The 16,500-nt window shown below is 36.7% G+C and overlaps 1 protein-coding gene and 1 long non-coding RNA gene across 3 annotated transcripts; both read left to right on the plus strand.

Annotated features, from left to right (window-relative positions):
* The first annotated feature begins 203 nt into the window (after window positions 1–203).
* Window positions 204–5,870, plus strand: rps15a (ribosomal protein S15a). 2 transcript variants are annotated; one of them, XM_087242270.1, is made up of 5 exons: window positions 204–365; window positions 798–935; window positions 1,028–1,107; window positions 4,653–4,738; window positions 5,737–5,870. In XM_087242270.1, exons 2-5 carry the CDS (start codon window positions 803–805, stop codon window positions 5,828–5,830), a joined length of 393 nt encoding a protein of 130 aa, XP_087098396.1. In that variant the 5' UTR covers window positions 204–365; window positions 798–802; the 3' UTR covers window positions 5,831–5,870.
* Window positions 5,871–9,884: 4,014 nt separating this feature from the next.
* On the plus strand, window positions 9,885–16,091 carry LOC147845634 (uncharacterized). Its single transcript, XR_015480841.1, has 2 exons — window positions 9,885–10,109; window positions 15,282–16,091. It is a non-coding gene; the product is annotated as an uncharacterized LOC147845634 (long non-coding RNA).
* The last annotated feature ends 409 nt before the right edge of the window (window positions 16,092–16,500 follow it).

Raw genomic sequence — 16,500 nt, forward strand, 5'->3', positions numbered from 1 at the left:
ATAAAGAAAAAACAAACAAATAAAATCTTTAAAGTATGCGACGTAAATTATATTTTGTAAACAGGTAAATGCATAAGGGTGTTTCTGTACGGCGCTCCAAACAAATAGAGGGCAGTCGCACAGACGCGTCAGCACGCAGCGTCCTTTTACATTCTCGCGAGAGTACATTTTTCCCTAATCGCACCGCGCGCCCCGCTTCCTTCCTCTTTCCGCCATATTGCAGAACTGGTAAGGCTCAGGATTCTTCATTGCATGTGTAATCTGTTTAAAATCACGCACATCGTCACTCATCATCCACAGAGAGAGCGACATGTAGCTTCACGAACACCACAAGTGCAAGATTTTTAAGTCATTTGGCCAATCGTGTATGTATGAAGGGATAAATTACCCAGAGTTTCATGAGCGTTCAACCTCTCCATCGCCCAGTAATGCCTTTCCATGATACCGAGAGGCAAACACGAGTCAAACTGAAGTTATTATTAACGCCGGTGCCTTATTTAACATCACTAATGTGTGTTATTGTGAAGTACACTAGTCAAGGGTGAAGACAAGCTCACATAGCGGTTATCTGCTAACAAATTCACGCACCGCTTAAACGTGAAGCGCTCTCGATGTCGGAGAAAGTTTGAGCCGGGTTTTGTTTGAAACTAACATTACGTTTCCCTCTAAACACAGTTGGACTCTGTCTTACGTCTACCCCGTTGATGTACATCTGCTGCTAAATTGGCCATATGAGGCTGTGTGACTGATGTAATGACTGAATATTGTATAAATCCTGTCCTGTTCCTCCTCCTCAGGCATCATGGTGCGCATGAACGTTCTCGCTGATGCGCTGAAAAGCATCAATAATGCTGAGAAACGTGGAAAACGCCAGGTTCTCCTCAGGCCCTGCTCTAAAGTCATAGTACGCTTTCTGACTGTGATGATGAAGCATGGTGAGTTACACATTTAGTTTTGTATATTTGAAGAATTCTGTTATTTTGAAGCGTTATTGTCAAACAAGTTGCTCGTTGATTGATCTCCGCAGGTTACATTGGTGAATTTGAGATCATTGATGATCACAGAGCCGGGAAAATTGTTGTCAATCTCACAGGGAGGCTGAACAAGGTGAGTGTGACTTGCAACACTATGAAAGAACTGTTAGTGCTGTGCTTTAGTGACTGGCTAAACCAGGGCTGTCCAAACTCGGTCCTGGAGGGCTGGTGTTCTGCATAGTTTAGCTCCGACTTCCTACAACACACCTGTTTGCAAGACTCTAGTATACCCAAGAAGAACTTCATAATTAGCCGGTTCAGGTGTTTAATTTGAATTGGAGCTAAAACATGCAGGATGCCGACCCTCCAGGACAGAGTTTGGGCACCCCTTTGCTAAATTGTTCACAATCAGCTGCACTTTCTATATATAATGTCCAGCACTATTGTCATAATGGCAAAATTAGGACTTGCATGTGACACTGCTAAAATATCACAATGCTGATAACTTGCTATGAAAAAAAAGACCAACACAAAATACTTAAACTGCTGTACAGATCCAAATGAATGACTGTGGCTGCGTCCGAAACCGCATACTTCCATACTATAGTGTACGCTAAAATCAGTATGTGAGCCGAGTAGTATGTCCGATTCAGAGAATTCGAAAAACAGTATGTGAGAAGTACCTGGATAACTTACTACTGCCGGCGAGATTCTGGAGTGCGCATCCCATGCATGCTGCGCTATCCCATGAAGCGACGCAAATTACGCAGGCACGTCACGTGACTGTCAAAATGGCGGATGTAGTATGTTCGAATTCCATTCATACTTTTCACATTCATACTGTATAGAATGTACTTTTCTAACGGCCGAGTAGTACGTTTAAATTCAAATGCAGTACCTACTAAGTAGTAGGCGGTTTCGGACGCAACCCATGACATCAGGAGGTGTGCATACACCGAAAAATGGCCTTTTGTACATAGTTTCTCATGTATTTAACCATTTGCATGGAATATGCTCAGTAGAGGCACTTTCTGTTCAGGCGTGTCAGGTGTCAGTCAGCACAAGTACACCATCAAGCTCTTAAATGGTTATGCTCAATTCATTTTAATACATCAGGGTTATTCAATTGTTGGCCCACCAAACCTGCCCCCAGAGGCAATTTGTTCGAGCCCTCCAAATATTGTGACCAAGACATCAAAATAAATTGTCAAAAAATGGCCGCTATAGTTGTGAAGTGGCGTGCGTCTGTTCACAAGCTGCAGTTAAAGGCTACGCAGAGAGCGAGTCAACTGACATTAAGCAAGTGGTGCGAGCAGCCGAAAACATTTGGATATGTTTGTAGAAAAGTCCTTTTGTACAATGCACAGATATAGTTAATAGGGATGTAATGATTAGCAGATTTCACTATTAACCCCACTTTATTCAAAAAAGGCTTGTCAATGCCGCATTTCTATTGCATGAAAAAAAAAGCTGCCGCAACAAAGTTATGACAATACGCACGCACATTGGATTTACTATAGCAGCAAGCCGTTGACATTGCGTCTTTTCCGCACGCATTATTTTTAATGAAGACGTGTGCAGTAGTGCAATGTAAACAAAAGATATGTCAGATGAATTATTGCAAAATATTTAAATGATTATGCATGTATAAATGCAGATGATAACTACAGTTCATTTAACTTTTGCTAATATATAGCTTAAATTAACATTAGACAAATACGATTTTTTAAAATTCTTTTTATTCATTCATTGTTCTGTCATTTATTTTCATTGTAAAATTATCACTTGTGTAAATCGAAAGCTTTTTTATTTATGTTTAAGTCCAAAGAGAAAAATGGACTATTGTTTGTCTTTTATTAATTTAATGTGCTGTATTTGGTTTTTGTTTTTTCCAAACTAGTAGTGTTTTGAATTTAATAAATGCATAATAATGGTAAAACCATGATTATTCTTCAGGTTATAATTGTACAACCAAAATCTATTATCGTTGCATATCTAATTGTTACGCAGTTTAAAACAACATGAATGTGTCAATGTAAAAGAAGCCTACTTAAGCAATACACTGATTTTGTGCCTCGAAATACAACATTTAGATATGCTAGTAAAAAACCCACATTATACAAAGTAGTGATGTTATGAAGTTTAAAAATACAACAAATTAACGTTTTAATGTAGTTGACGTGGGTGTCTCTAAGCACAAAAACAGCATATGGGCTCTTTTTTTGATGTTGTGTCATCACATATATTGCAAGTCTTTTCTCTCCAGCCCCTCGTTTGGAATGCTTTTCATGAACTGGCCCCCATGACAAACTAATTGAATAGCCCTGATGTACGTCTAAAGTCTGCATGTTACTAGGAGGGATAATATGCGATAAGCAATGTTTAGGTCTAGCACCTACTTGGAATGTGGTTATAGAGATAGTAAAGCCCTATTGATAGGTCAAATTTAGTAAAATTTGTATATACAACGGATTCTTGCAACACTAATGCTTGACATATGAATTCTAATTATTGCACATCAGTGATACGGATTATTCATTTACTATTATCATAAGTTTGATTTTATTTTATTTTTTTTCTGAAGCTATTTCTCCTGTGCTGTTTCTCGTTTATGTATGTTTTCTGATACCTCTAGAATGTGCAGGGTCTTCTGTAGTGTCGCACAAACTCTTCAAATGCCACCTTTATAAAAGTTCTGTAATTTATAAAGTAGCAGTGCTTTCGTTTATTTAATAAAATGATTAAGCCACGATTATTGCTCTTTTTGTCCCAATAACTTTCATTGATGCACATGCGTCAGACTTGAAAAGCAAGCTCTTACGATACGTTTCGAAGGTGGCCGTGTTGATGCTTGGTGAAACTTTTTTGCAGTACTTTTCTAGTACTGGTATGTCATGCAACAATTCACATTTAATCAATTTACGATTTATATTTCTTGCAAACATTAATTAAAGTCATTTACTGTTACTGGTTAATGGTTGGCTTCTCCCTGGCTTCTGCCCTGTAAAATGGTAGTGTGATGAATATCGCTGTTGCTTAAAAGACAGTAAGTTATGCTATTGTAAATATTCTTTTTTACAAGCACCAGACAGTCACACTTTAGATAAACAGCTCAGTATGGTGTGGAGATTAGGTCAAAATACAGATTTCGCACACTGGACCTATTTATTTGAAGGCAGTACTTCAAAACAGATAAATGTAATGTTTATACATACAAAAGTGTATATAATTATTCTTTTATTTAAAACAAACAAAAACAAACCTTTTGCTAAAAGATACTCAATACACTTTCCAGCTCAGGGTAAAGTCACAGTTTGAGAGAGTTTATGGAATTTAGCAGACTCCTATACAAGGGCACTTGTTCAGTTTTTGAAATGGTTGCTGGATTCTGGATATTTTCTGCATGATGCTAATGGTGTGCAAGTATTCACTGAAAAAAGCTTGTTCAAATTTCACTCAGGTCTTGTTTGGTTTTCGATCTTTCAGGCAATGCGCATTGCTGGGAATACATTTTTAAAATAGTTCAAATGGTCGTTGACAAACTTTTCAGAAGTTGTTGTAAGGTTCTTTGTAATATAAATATTAAATGTGGACTCTACCATTTGATTGCTGATGTATGTACAGAAATAGTGGGTTTTAGCACTCATAAGTTTCTTAAACAATTTATCTGTAATGCAGTGTGGCGTCATCAGCCCACGGTTCGATGTGCAGTTGAAGGATCTGGAGAAGTGGCAGAACAACCTTCTCCCGTCCAGACAGTTTGGGTGAGTAATTGACACTTTATGATTTTTGAGTATTTTTACTAGTAATATTAGCTGTGACTGGTTGCATTTCAGAAAGGCTGTCTATGGCATTGAATAAATTTTCTGCACAACAGTAACTAAACTCCTGACAGCTACACTATTTGCTGCTTACAAATCTGGAAGATTTTAGAATTCTTGCTTGTCAAAATGGCAGATTTATCCATTTAAATATGGTTCGCATTCTCTATTATATAGTGATTATATAGCTATTGCATATAACTATTTGCAGAGATTAATGATAGAGCATTTGGCTTTGCTCTTCTTCCTAAATGCTGTCATTTGCATTGTTATTAAAAATTTCCTTTTTTGAATTAAGTTTTGCCTTAAACTGGAAACTAAATGCTGGCTACAGTTACCTAGTCTCAGAAACTGACTTGTGTTCTAACTTCACAATACAATCAGACTTCAGATTTGTCTACATGTTACACACTGTGTTCTCTTTGTAGATGAATAAACAACTTTTTCGTTTATGTAAACAGGAATTGTGCTTTATCGTTATTCATTATCATTAGTCATGTCATTGCATTTCTGAAAGCTCTTAACGTTTTTAGGCAAGGAATAAATAGTGTACAGCTTACTTGCAGTTTACCTTCATTGAGTTTATATTGCACTGGTTATTTTTCACTCTGAAGTCAGACACTTAAAAATAGCCCACATTGATGAACTTTTAGTCTTGTTTAACAGTTGTCGGCTATAAGATGAGAATTCATTTCAGTAATAAGTACTAACTATGTGCAATATACAGATTGTTACCGGTCAGTCATTGCATTTCCCATAACACATAAAGCTGCTATATTGTGATGAGGGATCCTTTTATTGTTTTGTTTGTATTATAAAATCTTGCAGATGCGTGTTCAGTGTTAAATCATTTCTGCAGCACCAGCTATATAAATATAAACATGAGCCATCTTGGACCGCCTGGTCATGCTTTTCGTCTCTTCTTTTTTTCCCCTCTGCAGATTCATTGTTTTGACAACCTCAGCTGGCATCATGGACCACGAAGAGGCCAGACGAAAACACACAGGAGGAAAAATCCTTGGGTTCTTTTTCTAAACATGTAAAGTCGCCAACAAATAAACACAGTGGAAGTAAAGTCATGTGTTCTGTTTGCTCTCTTAATGAAAAACATGTTGTTACTCATTCATCTCACACTACTTACAGCAGAACATTTACATTTTAGGAAACATGAAACCCAAAGAAACAAAGAAAATAACTTTTGTCCTGCCAGTTTTACTGTTATTGAACTCTTGTTTGGTTGGATTAAGTATAAAATATAATGGTCACTTCCGGTGCTGTTATAAAGCAAATACACCTAGTAGAAAAGGTTTCAGTCACTTTGTTTATAGCTGGAGCTTGTTAATGTCTAATTCCTGAGATTGACACATTTGTGTGAAACTGTTTGTAACACAGAGGATGCAGTGACTTCATTGACTGGCTCTCATTTAACTGAAGTGGCAGTATTTCATGTCTGGCACCTGCAAGAGGAATGATATGAGTGTGTGCTAATGGGGTTCACATTTAAATGCACATTCCTTAATGGGGTGCTCATAGCACATCTAGACCAGACTGTGGTTTGCAGAAAGGATGCACTGTGAGCCTGTCCAAAAGAAGAAAATGTGCTCTTGTACTTAATCCACATAATAACTAATGATGTTGCTCTTTGTAGTTTTGCTTTTTCCCAAATCAAGGGCTTTAACTTTATCAATATTTTTATTTCACCTTCAAATGTAAATATCTAATGAATTTCCATTTACCTGAAATGTGAGTAAGGTAATTTTTAAGAATTGCTGTATTCCTAAATGCTTTAAATCAGTGGGTTAAGAAATTATTTATATGATTGTTTTAATGAGAACACATAGCTTGCATATTTACATATTCTACATTTACTATCCTGATTGAGTGATTTTAATTTAAAATCTAAAGACACTAAACGTTTTCAAAGATCAGTGAAGTCATTGCCTTGTAATTTAATGATCTTTTTGGAGGGGGGAAACTACATGAGTTTAAGTTTCAAGTACAATATAAAAAAACTAATGAATGAGCAGACAAAAGCTTAAGGATCTTATGCATTATATAGTATTTCCAAAATTCTATAAACTGCATAAGATTGAGCTTTTGTCTGCGCATTCATTAGTTTGTTGAATCATGGTGTACTATGCTTAGCCGTCAGCAGAGGGCACTGTGCCACTTTATTTACAGTAACCAGCTTATCAAACGTTTTTTGTTGTTGTTGTATTATGTACATGTAATTGCACAGCCTTGGAATATATACATACATGCATATTTTGCCTGTAGTGCCTCACATTAATGTGAACCAAAGATTATTTTTTTATCAGAAACTAGGGTCATTTTAGTTATTCATTTAAAAGGTAGGCCCTAAGGGTTAAGTGATCAATGCTTTAAGAATCATAAACAAGCAAAACAAAAGCTACAATATCACCTTTAATCCACAGCAAATGATCCACAACAAGGGTTCTGTCACATTCGTTTTTGGGTAATTTATGCCTTTAAATGGCTGGAGACGGCGATCTGTCAATTTGTTCTATCTTGTCATTCGCTTCATTTTCTATTATGAGGTTTAAATACAGCAGCTTAATGACATTTTAAGCAACTTTTTGTTTAAATGGCTTGTTGGATGGTCATCAGAACAAACTTTTTGATGTAGCCCACCAAAACATTTGCTTAAAAATGTAGAAAGAAAAAAAAAACACTTGAAAATGCTAATTTATTACAATTTATCATAAAGAAAAAAAAGGAATTAGTTTTTTTATATTGGGCAAATAAAAATCTGGCCAGCACGTTCAACTCTTCTCAGAATTTGGCCATTTGAATAAACAAATAAACAATAATAATGTAAAGTTTTGGCAACGTGGTGGCACAGTAGGTAGCGCTGTCGCCTCACAGCAAGAAGGTCACTGGTTCGAGCCTCGGCGGAGTCAGTTGGCATGTCTGTGGAGTTCGCGTGTGTTTCCTCCTGGTGCTCTGTTTTCCCCCACAAGTCCAAAGACGTATATAGGTGAATTGGGTGAGCCAAAATTGTCCGTAGTATGTGTGTGAGTGTGAATGGATGTTTCCCAGTGATAAGTTGCAGCTGAAAGGGCATCCACTGTGTAAAACATATGCTGGATAAGTTGGCGGTTCATTCCCCTGTGGCGACCCCAGATTAATAAAGGGACTAAGCTGAAAAAAAATGAATGAATGAGCTTTACAATTTTTAAAGATTTTCTCTCTTAGTTCAATTGAAAATTCGTGCATAACAATAGCCAGATTAGTATTAAAATGAACTTTAATAAGGGTTTGGTGCTTCACACCTTTTATTGATACGTTTTTGTGTCAACCAAAACCCCCCAACCCCTCCCTCCTGGCTATGGGCCAGATTTTTTTTAGGGAAAAGTTCTGAAATCCAATATTATGAAGAGGTTTCATCTGTTCATGGCTGAGATAGCACCATTTCAAAGCTGCTGACGTACAATGCAACAAAACAGCCAGTTTGTATTAAATCCAGCCACCCTTTCTTCCTTCTGGGCATCTATAATAACTTTTCTTTCAAGTATGGAAGCTGTAATATCAGACGTGTGCGTTCGCCGCTGAAGACAGTAATCAGGTCCAGGCCATTGCCCCTGCTGGCGAAGGGCTTATTTGATGACTAGATGTTGGGTGTTCAGGCCCATTTGGTGGTGCGTCTCTGTGTGACGGGACCCTCTCTGTGGGCTGATGGGGTATTGCTTTGAATCTCACAGATGCCATTGCTGTAATGAGCACCAGCTGATATGGTTGTTCATTCATCTGGGCTCCTCTGTTAGGTTTAATGGTTCTCCTACAATGCCCTGCTGGTGTAGAGGTGAACAGTCTGCCCAAAAGACGTCAGTCACCATTTAACAGTCGTAATTACATCGTTAATCAAACTTAATGCTCTGTGATTAAAGTGACGTTTCCCTGATTCATATCCTCTGTGCCGATGTTAATGCTTGTAGCATTCGAAAAAATAATAATTCAGCAAGAGTACCTGTAGCATGACTGTCGTGTTAAAGGGATATTTCACCCCAACTGAAAATTTTGTCATCATTTACTCCTATTTTACATTGTTTCAAACTGTTTGAGTTTCGTTTCTGTTGAACACAAAAGAAGAATGGAACCATTGACTTGCATAGTTGTTTTTTCCTGCATATAGTTGTACTTTCCGCCGGTGACCTACTCTCTTCTGCAGCTTCTCCACGATGGACATCAAGCGTTCTCCAGCCTCTGACGCCTAGACTGCAGCTCTGCACAAGAAGTTTGGCCAGAGGAGTGATGGTCGTGCCCAATTCAGCCTGGTTTCTCTTGAGTTTTTTTTTTTCACTTTCGTCAATTGGGGAAGTTTGTTCCTAGCCACTGGCTTGCTTGGTTTGGGACTTGTGGAGCTGCACATCGATAGATTTGCCCTTCAGCGTTTTGACTTTCAGCAGTAAAATTTAAACCACATTGAACTGAACTAAACTGAACTTTTAACTCTGAAATCTGGACTGAGACAGTTTCAATTTACCAGGACTTCTATGTTAAGCTGCTTTGACACAATCTACAATGTAAAAGCTCTTTAGAAATAAACATGAATTAAATTGAATTATTGGTTGCAGGTTTCCAACAGTAATCAAAATATATTCTTTATTGTTCAACAGCATATTGAAACTCATTAAGGTTTGGAATCACTTGAGTGTCTGAGTAAATGAGTATTCTTTGAGGTAAACTGTCCCCGCTGCTTCCCTTGAAGAAAGTTAATCTTCATTTTGCCTCTAAGCAAATTCCATAATGTCAGTCAGTTTGCTTAAACATTCATCTTAAGTCTTTCACAAATTGATACATAAAAAAAAAATGCCTGAATGGCCCATTCACATTAAGAGAGGTGAAGATATTTACTTCTTAAACTTTAATAGCATTTTTTGTGATTGTAGTTCTATATAAAAATAAAAAAATGCAAAAATATAAAATTGTGAAGTGCATTTATAAACTAATTTCGAGAGGATCATGTGCTTATGATTGACCACGGCTGGTCCCACATTAGCTAACGCATGATTCACCAATCGGATGATTCCTTACTCACTATAAATAACCAGAGTTTCTTACCTCAGTCATCTTTGTCTTGTAAAATCCCCCTTTCTACCCCTACTCCTCCACCTTTTCATTGATAGGGCGGCACAGCAGCCCAGTGGTTAGCATTGTTGCCTCACAGCAAGAATGTCAGTGGTTCAAGTATTTACCAGGCCAATTGACGTTTCTGTGTGGAGTTTACATGTTCTCCCCATGCTCTTGTGGGTTTCTCTGGCTTCTCCCCACAGTCCAAAGACATGTGTCATAGGTGAGTTGACCAAGTCAAATTGGCACCATAGATGAGCTCTTAATCAGCTTTAAATCTCTCAGTAGCAATCCATAATTTGTCATTAGCCATAAATAAGCAGGGGAGTTCTCGAGACCTACCTGAGCTCAAACTCCCCTCTCGCCTTGCAGGAGAGCTCAGAGCTCTCTCCCGGGACAGCATGCCAAACACGCTTTATAATCAATCATCAGCTTAGAATGAACTCTTGAAAATGCACTAAAAATGTCTACTTTCATGTTTTAAATAACTTTTGTGATACTAAATATATGGGTAGAACCCTTTTCCGTTATTTTTCAGCACAACAGATATATTTATGTACAAATGTATTATTTATTTCTGCCCTGTTTAACAGTCACACTAAAATTTATTAGATTTAATTAAATTATTAGAATCTCTTACTGACAATGTTCGTAAAATGTAGTGATTTAAAATGAAAAAAAAAAAAGGTATTTTTGGGCTTTGTTTTATTACTTTATTTTTATTTTTATTTTATGATGTTTAACAGAGCAAGGACATTTTCACAGGATGTCTGATAATATTTTTTTCTTCTGGATAATAATCTTATTTGTTTTATTTCAGCTAGTATAAAAGCAGATTTTATTTTTTAAACATAATTTTAAGGTCAAAATTGTTAGCCACTTTAAGTTAATTTTTTTCGCTAGTCTACAGAACAATGGTCTCCATTAAACATAAATTAGGGAAAACACACACACAAAGAGACAACAGCAAAAAACCATGTCACAAAACAAGAGAGGGTATATAACTTAAACCTCAGAGGGGTTGCTGTATCATTCTTCAGATAGGGGCTGTGATTTTTTAAACAAAATTTTTACATATATTTAGAACGATGCAACATTGTTCCTGTTCTAAACTATAACATACAATATATAAGCTTTTGTTTTATTGTAAAACTGGATGACATTTTAGTTGGTGTCTTCTGTAAATTTTTATTGAAAATGTTAGGTTTAAAATTTAGGTTTAAAAAGTATTTTACAATTTTTTATGATTTAAGATATGGGTCTTTGATGCATGAATAACCGATATATTCAACTTTTTTATATAAACAGATTTTTAATGAATATTTCAGAACAAAGTATCCTACAAATAATGAAAAAGCATAAAAAAATAAACTACATAAAGCGTAAAAGATGATTTATAATAGAGGATTTATTGTCAAACAGTACTAAGTCAGCACATATATTACATGTTGAACAGTACAGTGCTATTCTAGACATTTAAATTGCAATAATTTGCCATGGTACAATAATACCAAACACTTTTTAAAGCTTAAATTATTATAATCATTATAATTCTATTAGTAGAGGCTGTTTCTGTGCCTTCTGTGGTTTTCCCCTCTATAATCACCGGCCAAGCATCACATAACTATAGGGTGGATTTAGATGTCAAGTACACAGATCTAAAATAACTCATTTATGCAACTCTTCCTTAAACCTTTCAGTCTTTCAAATAACCGTCAGCAACATGCAATCTTGGCCTATCTATACAGTATTTTTGTTTGTCCTGTATTGCAAAATACATGTCTGTTGCTTTCGGCCCTATAGAATGGAAGTAATAGCAGTTAATCACACTCATTGCGGCAGATTTTCAAGAAAAAGACAGTAGCAGACAGAAGAAGCCTGCTGACTGAGACAACATAACTAGTAATTAGCTACTAAACAAAGAGAGAGCGAGAAACAGAAAGTGTTGTGCTGCCTGGGGCTTCAGCACAAACATGCAGTGTAAATAGATGGATCCACCATAGCCCTCGCTCCTTCTCAGACTTCCTAATAGGTGCTTTTCAGTATAGCAGCGCAGAACGGATTAAAACTCTGGAATCTGGCTTGAAATAATCATGTGCTGTCATCAAAACACAAATTTGGAGTAGTTTCCTTGCGTGACACCTTGTAAACCATCACCAGGTTCTACAGTTCATCATTTTTTGATTGCGTTTGGGATTCAAATACTTTTCAATCAAATTCTTTTGTTTATATGGAGTAAAACACCCGCAAATTAAATTGATCATCCACTTATTCCAAATCTGTTTGATTTTCTTTCTTCTGTTGAACATAAAAGAAGTTATTTTGAGGAATGTTTTCCCAACCTGGGTTTCATCAAAGATTTATAAGTGGTCACTCTAGTTTGATGAATAAACTTACGTAATTACTCCCAGGGCCGTTTACATCGAAGTTGATATTTAGCTTCACCATGTTGGTCTTTCATAACATCTAATTTTTTATGAGATGGGTAATTAGCCCAATGCTCAGACCCTAACCTGGAGTACCAGGACGAACACACACTCATACACTACAGACAATTTAGCTTACCCAGTTCATATAGTGCATGTCTTTGGACATGTGGGGGCAACCGAAGCACCCAGAGGAAACCCATGCAAACACGGGAATTACATGCAAACTCCAGATGATTAAACTACACTGACCTAATTTGACCATTTTAGTAATCATTACATTACAATGTATTATAGTGACTTGATTAAAAACCGAGGTAATTAATTACCTTGTAGCATTAAGGAAATTTACTCTGGCATTTCTGTCTTTCTATAAGCACCACATCAGGCAGATTTTGTTCAGACCACAGCCTGGATTAAACAAAGGGGCAAAGTTATATCGAGCTTTTATGCATGTTAAAAATATTAAATAAAAAAAACAAAAACAAACTTTACAAAGATGTCAAAAATTGTTTGAACATGTTATGTGTTACTAGATGTTTAAGCCAACCCACCGGCATCAAATTTGTGAGTCAACCCACCAGCATTTTTGTTCATTTAAGTATAAGTAACATTAATTTAACATAAGTAACTATAAGTTAAAAAATTAAACTACTATTTTCAATAGCTGCCATATTCAACAATCTTTAAAATATTCAAGAGAGAAAATGAATTCATAATGGTTTGGAACCATTTAAGGAAAGAGCAAAATAAAATGGATGTAGCACAGATCTTTTTTCTGTATAACCTTAACAATAACCAAGTTTAACATTCATTCATTCAATTTTTTTTTCTTTTTGCTCAGTCCTCAGTATTCATCAAGGGTTGCCACAGCAGAATGAACCACCCTTTAACACTCACAAAATAATCATGGATGATTATGTGAAAGTGTTCAATCAACTGAATCAATTTATGAGTGAGCTCTTTATTCAATGGTCTGAAAAGGAGTGACAAGGTGGCGCAGTAGGTAGTGCTGTCGCCTCACAGCAAGAAGGTCACTGGTTTGAGTCTCTGCTGGGTCAGTTAGCGTTTCTGTGTGGAGTTTGCATGTTCTCCAAAGTAAGTTTTATCATTAAACTGCTATCTAATTTATTTGAAACCCTCAAACTAGAGTGACCACTCATAAATCTTTGATGAAACCCAGGTTGGGAAAACATTCTTAGTATGACATTCAGTATTGAATGAGTCAGTTCTAACCTTCTTTTTTAAACTATGTTTGCTAGTTATTTTATTTTCAAGATCTGAGGTAAACTATCTGCTGCTGCTTTAAATATGGCAATAATTGTCAAGTAAAATGGTAGTCAAATTCTTATCGGTAACATCCAGCACTGAATAAAGCACATAATCAGCACCTGAGGTGATCGTTGACTACATCTACTGTAATCAAATTGTTTGCCTTAATTTGAATAAGATAATACATTTTAGTTGTTTACATGAGTTGATTTTTGAATGTTTTTTTTTATGATCCCATAATAAAAATTAAAACCTCAGCGTTTTGCGATGCAGGTGTCTGCGGTCCTGACTCAGTAGTTGCAGAGAATAGTGTCAAACAGCCACGAAAATCCTACATGACGCCAATAGATTGTGGTGTTTACATGTCTGGACTGCATTTCAATAATGCGACTAGAATCTGCATACTCTTGTCTTAATCTGATTTCTGTTTAGTTTGAATATGACCTTAATGAGATTAAATTAATAAAAAATCATTAATCTTAATCAGAGTGTTGTCTTAATCGTATTAAAATCAGATGATTGGTGTCCATGTAAATGTACTCAGTGTCATGGTAGTTTATGCTGTTGTGCAGCTAGGATGTTGCAGAAATCAAAACGGCTTCCACCTTCGAAACTTTGTACCTAATTACGGATGTTAAAACACGGTGAAAGAAAGTGTTTCTAAAATAGGAACTCCGCTACAGATGCTTATGACAAAAACCTGTTTTAAGACAGAAAGATAGGTTGCTGTTAGGACACATAGATACTATAGCAGTAAAGCTTTTGTTTAGATACAATATGTAGGCAATAAAGTAGTATTTAGTTGCTTGTATTTTATTGTAACTCACTTAGATTTAATTGAATATAATAATCATTTCCTCATTAGTGAAAAATGTATATTGTATAAATAAATAGTGCACCTATTAATAGGGTATATGCAGAAGTATGAGGAACCTGGGTCAAATGTTTCAGGTGAACTGTACGCAGTTACAAAATCGGCTCGTTTAAGGTCTGTTTTCTGTATCATTCAACAACCTTCACTGGCTGAGTGATATACAATATAAAGTAGGTCTCAGAATGTCCAAAAAAACACTGCATTAAATTAAAAATTTTTCCGCGCAATGTCTTTAAAAAATGGACAATCATTTTACCCCAGCATATTCAATGAAGCTTTATCGTTAACATAGCATGCTAATCTTGACGGGTACCTGTGTAAATGACTTATCATCATCTCGTTTCATGCTTGAACAACTTAATGAACGCTGAAGTCTATTTAACTGATTGTATTTTAAAAACATTAAAACATCTATGCTGTAAGACGAAGGGAAGTAACACTAGCTGTGCATATGCAGGGGTCACCAATCTCGTTCCTGGAGTTTAGCTCCAACTTGCCTTGACACACCTGCCTGGGTGTTTCAAGTATACCTAGTTAGACCTTGATTAGCTTGTTTAGGTGTGTTTGATTGAGGTTGGAGCTAATATCTGCAGGACACCGGCCCTCCAAGAACAAGTTTGTTGATCCCTGCCCTGTTGTATATTTTTTTAAATAGATGACTAGTGTTACAACTGCCTCATTTCCACATATACAAACGTTCTTTTATGGTGTTCCACAGAAGAACAGAAGTCATACAATATAATAATACGTGCATGTTCATTGTCAGGTGAACTAATCTACCAAAGGTCAGTCATCAATCAACTGTTTTTTTTTCTTTATCCAGTCTAGCGTAGCAGTACCGGACTCTCTCAGCTCGGGACGAGACAGCAGGCGCCCTGTAGAGACCCAGCAGAGGACAGAAGGCCAGCCCTCCTGCCTGTCAGAGAACCATATTGTCGGCATTAGCTGAAATGGCCGGTTTGGCCGGGCCGAGCGCCGAGCTGATGAGTCAATTAGCACAATGGCAGTGGAAGGGCAGCCGGCCCTCCTGTTCATCTCGGAGAGGTTGAAACCAAACCAGGAGCTAATCATCATCATTTATGAATGAAGGTAGGTGAGGTGGCATTTCATATGATGCTGGAGGTGAGAGTGAGGGAGCTGAGCGGTGAGGAGAGCTGTTTACAGAGGCAGAGGGCCCGTCTGGACCTGAGGTGATGTTCAGGACGTGGGCAGACTGCGAGGGCTGAACAGAGCAGCTCTGTGGACCTCACGAAACACTGGTGAGAGCTTGTTTTTCTGTGAGAGGCGTGTGAGTAAACAGCCTCTCACCATCCAAGACTCAGACAGTTTGACAGTTTGTTTCAAATGGATTCTTGTCTTGAAGAAGGTATTTGCGCTCCATACTTGTGAAAAACAGGCATCGTGGGATCGAGTGGATGCTGTTTTATGAGCAGGTCCTTGCATTACAAAGGCTTTCTTTCATCCATTTGTCACTGATTGTAGTCTTCTGAAATAGACTACTAAGTAAACTGGCTGAATTGTTGTTTAAAGGAAAGTTCATTGCACACATTATTTTTAAACGTTGATTTCAGACTTTCATTGCAATCTGAACATTCTGAATTCAATTATAAGAAGATTTGAATTTTTATTTTAATTGTCCCCCTTTTTATTTATTTAAATAGTCAAAAAGCATACATTATTTAATCAACATAACTAACAGCACAACATAAATATCAACACAGTGCTTTAACATTGTGCACATATAAACAAAGACAAAAAAACAAAGACGACATCAGTACAATACAAGCAAAACCTGACAGCGTCAGCATCATTTTGTCCACTTAGTTACATTTGGCTTTGGAAATAATTTATGAAAGTACACCACATGGCAGTGAACTTGACCCGGAACCATTTAAATTAAGTCTTATTTTTTTCCAAACTAAAGAAATGCATCATTGGTCTACTGTTCAAAAGAAATGATTGCTTCCTTTTGATTAAAATCAAGTGTCTTGCCAAAAGAGAAGTAAAGACAATGTAGTCCAATTCACTTTTTGACAAATTGT

This window comes from Danio rerio, chromosome 3, assembly GCF_052040795.2.
Source record: "Danio rerio strain M-AB ecotype USA chromosome 3, GRCz13ab, whole genome shotgun sequence".
NCBI classification, from domain to species: domain Eukaryota; kingdom Metazoa; phylum Chordata; class Actinopteri; order Cypriniformes; family Danionidae; genus Danio; species Danio rerio.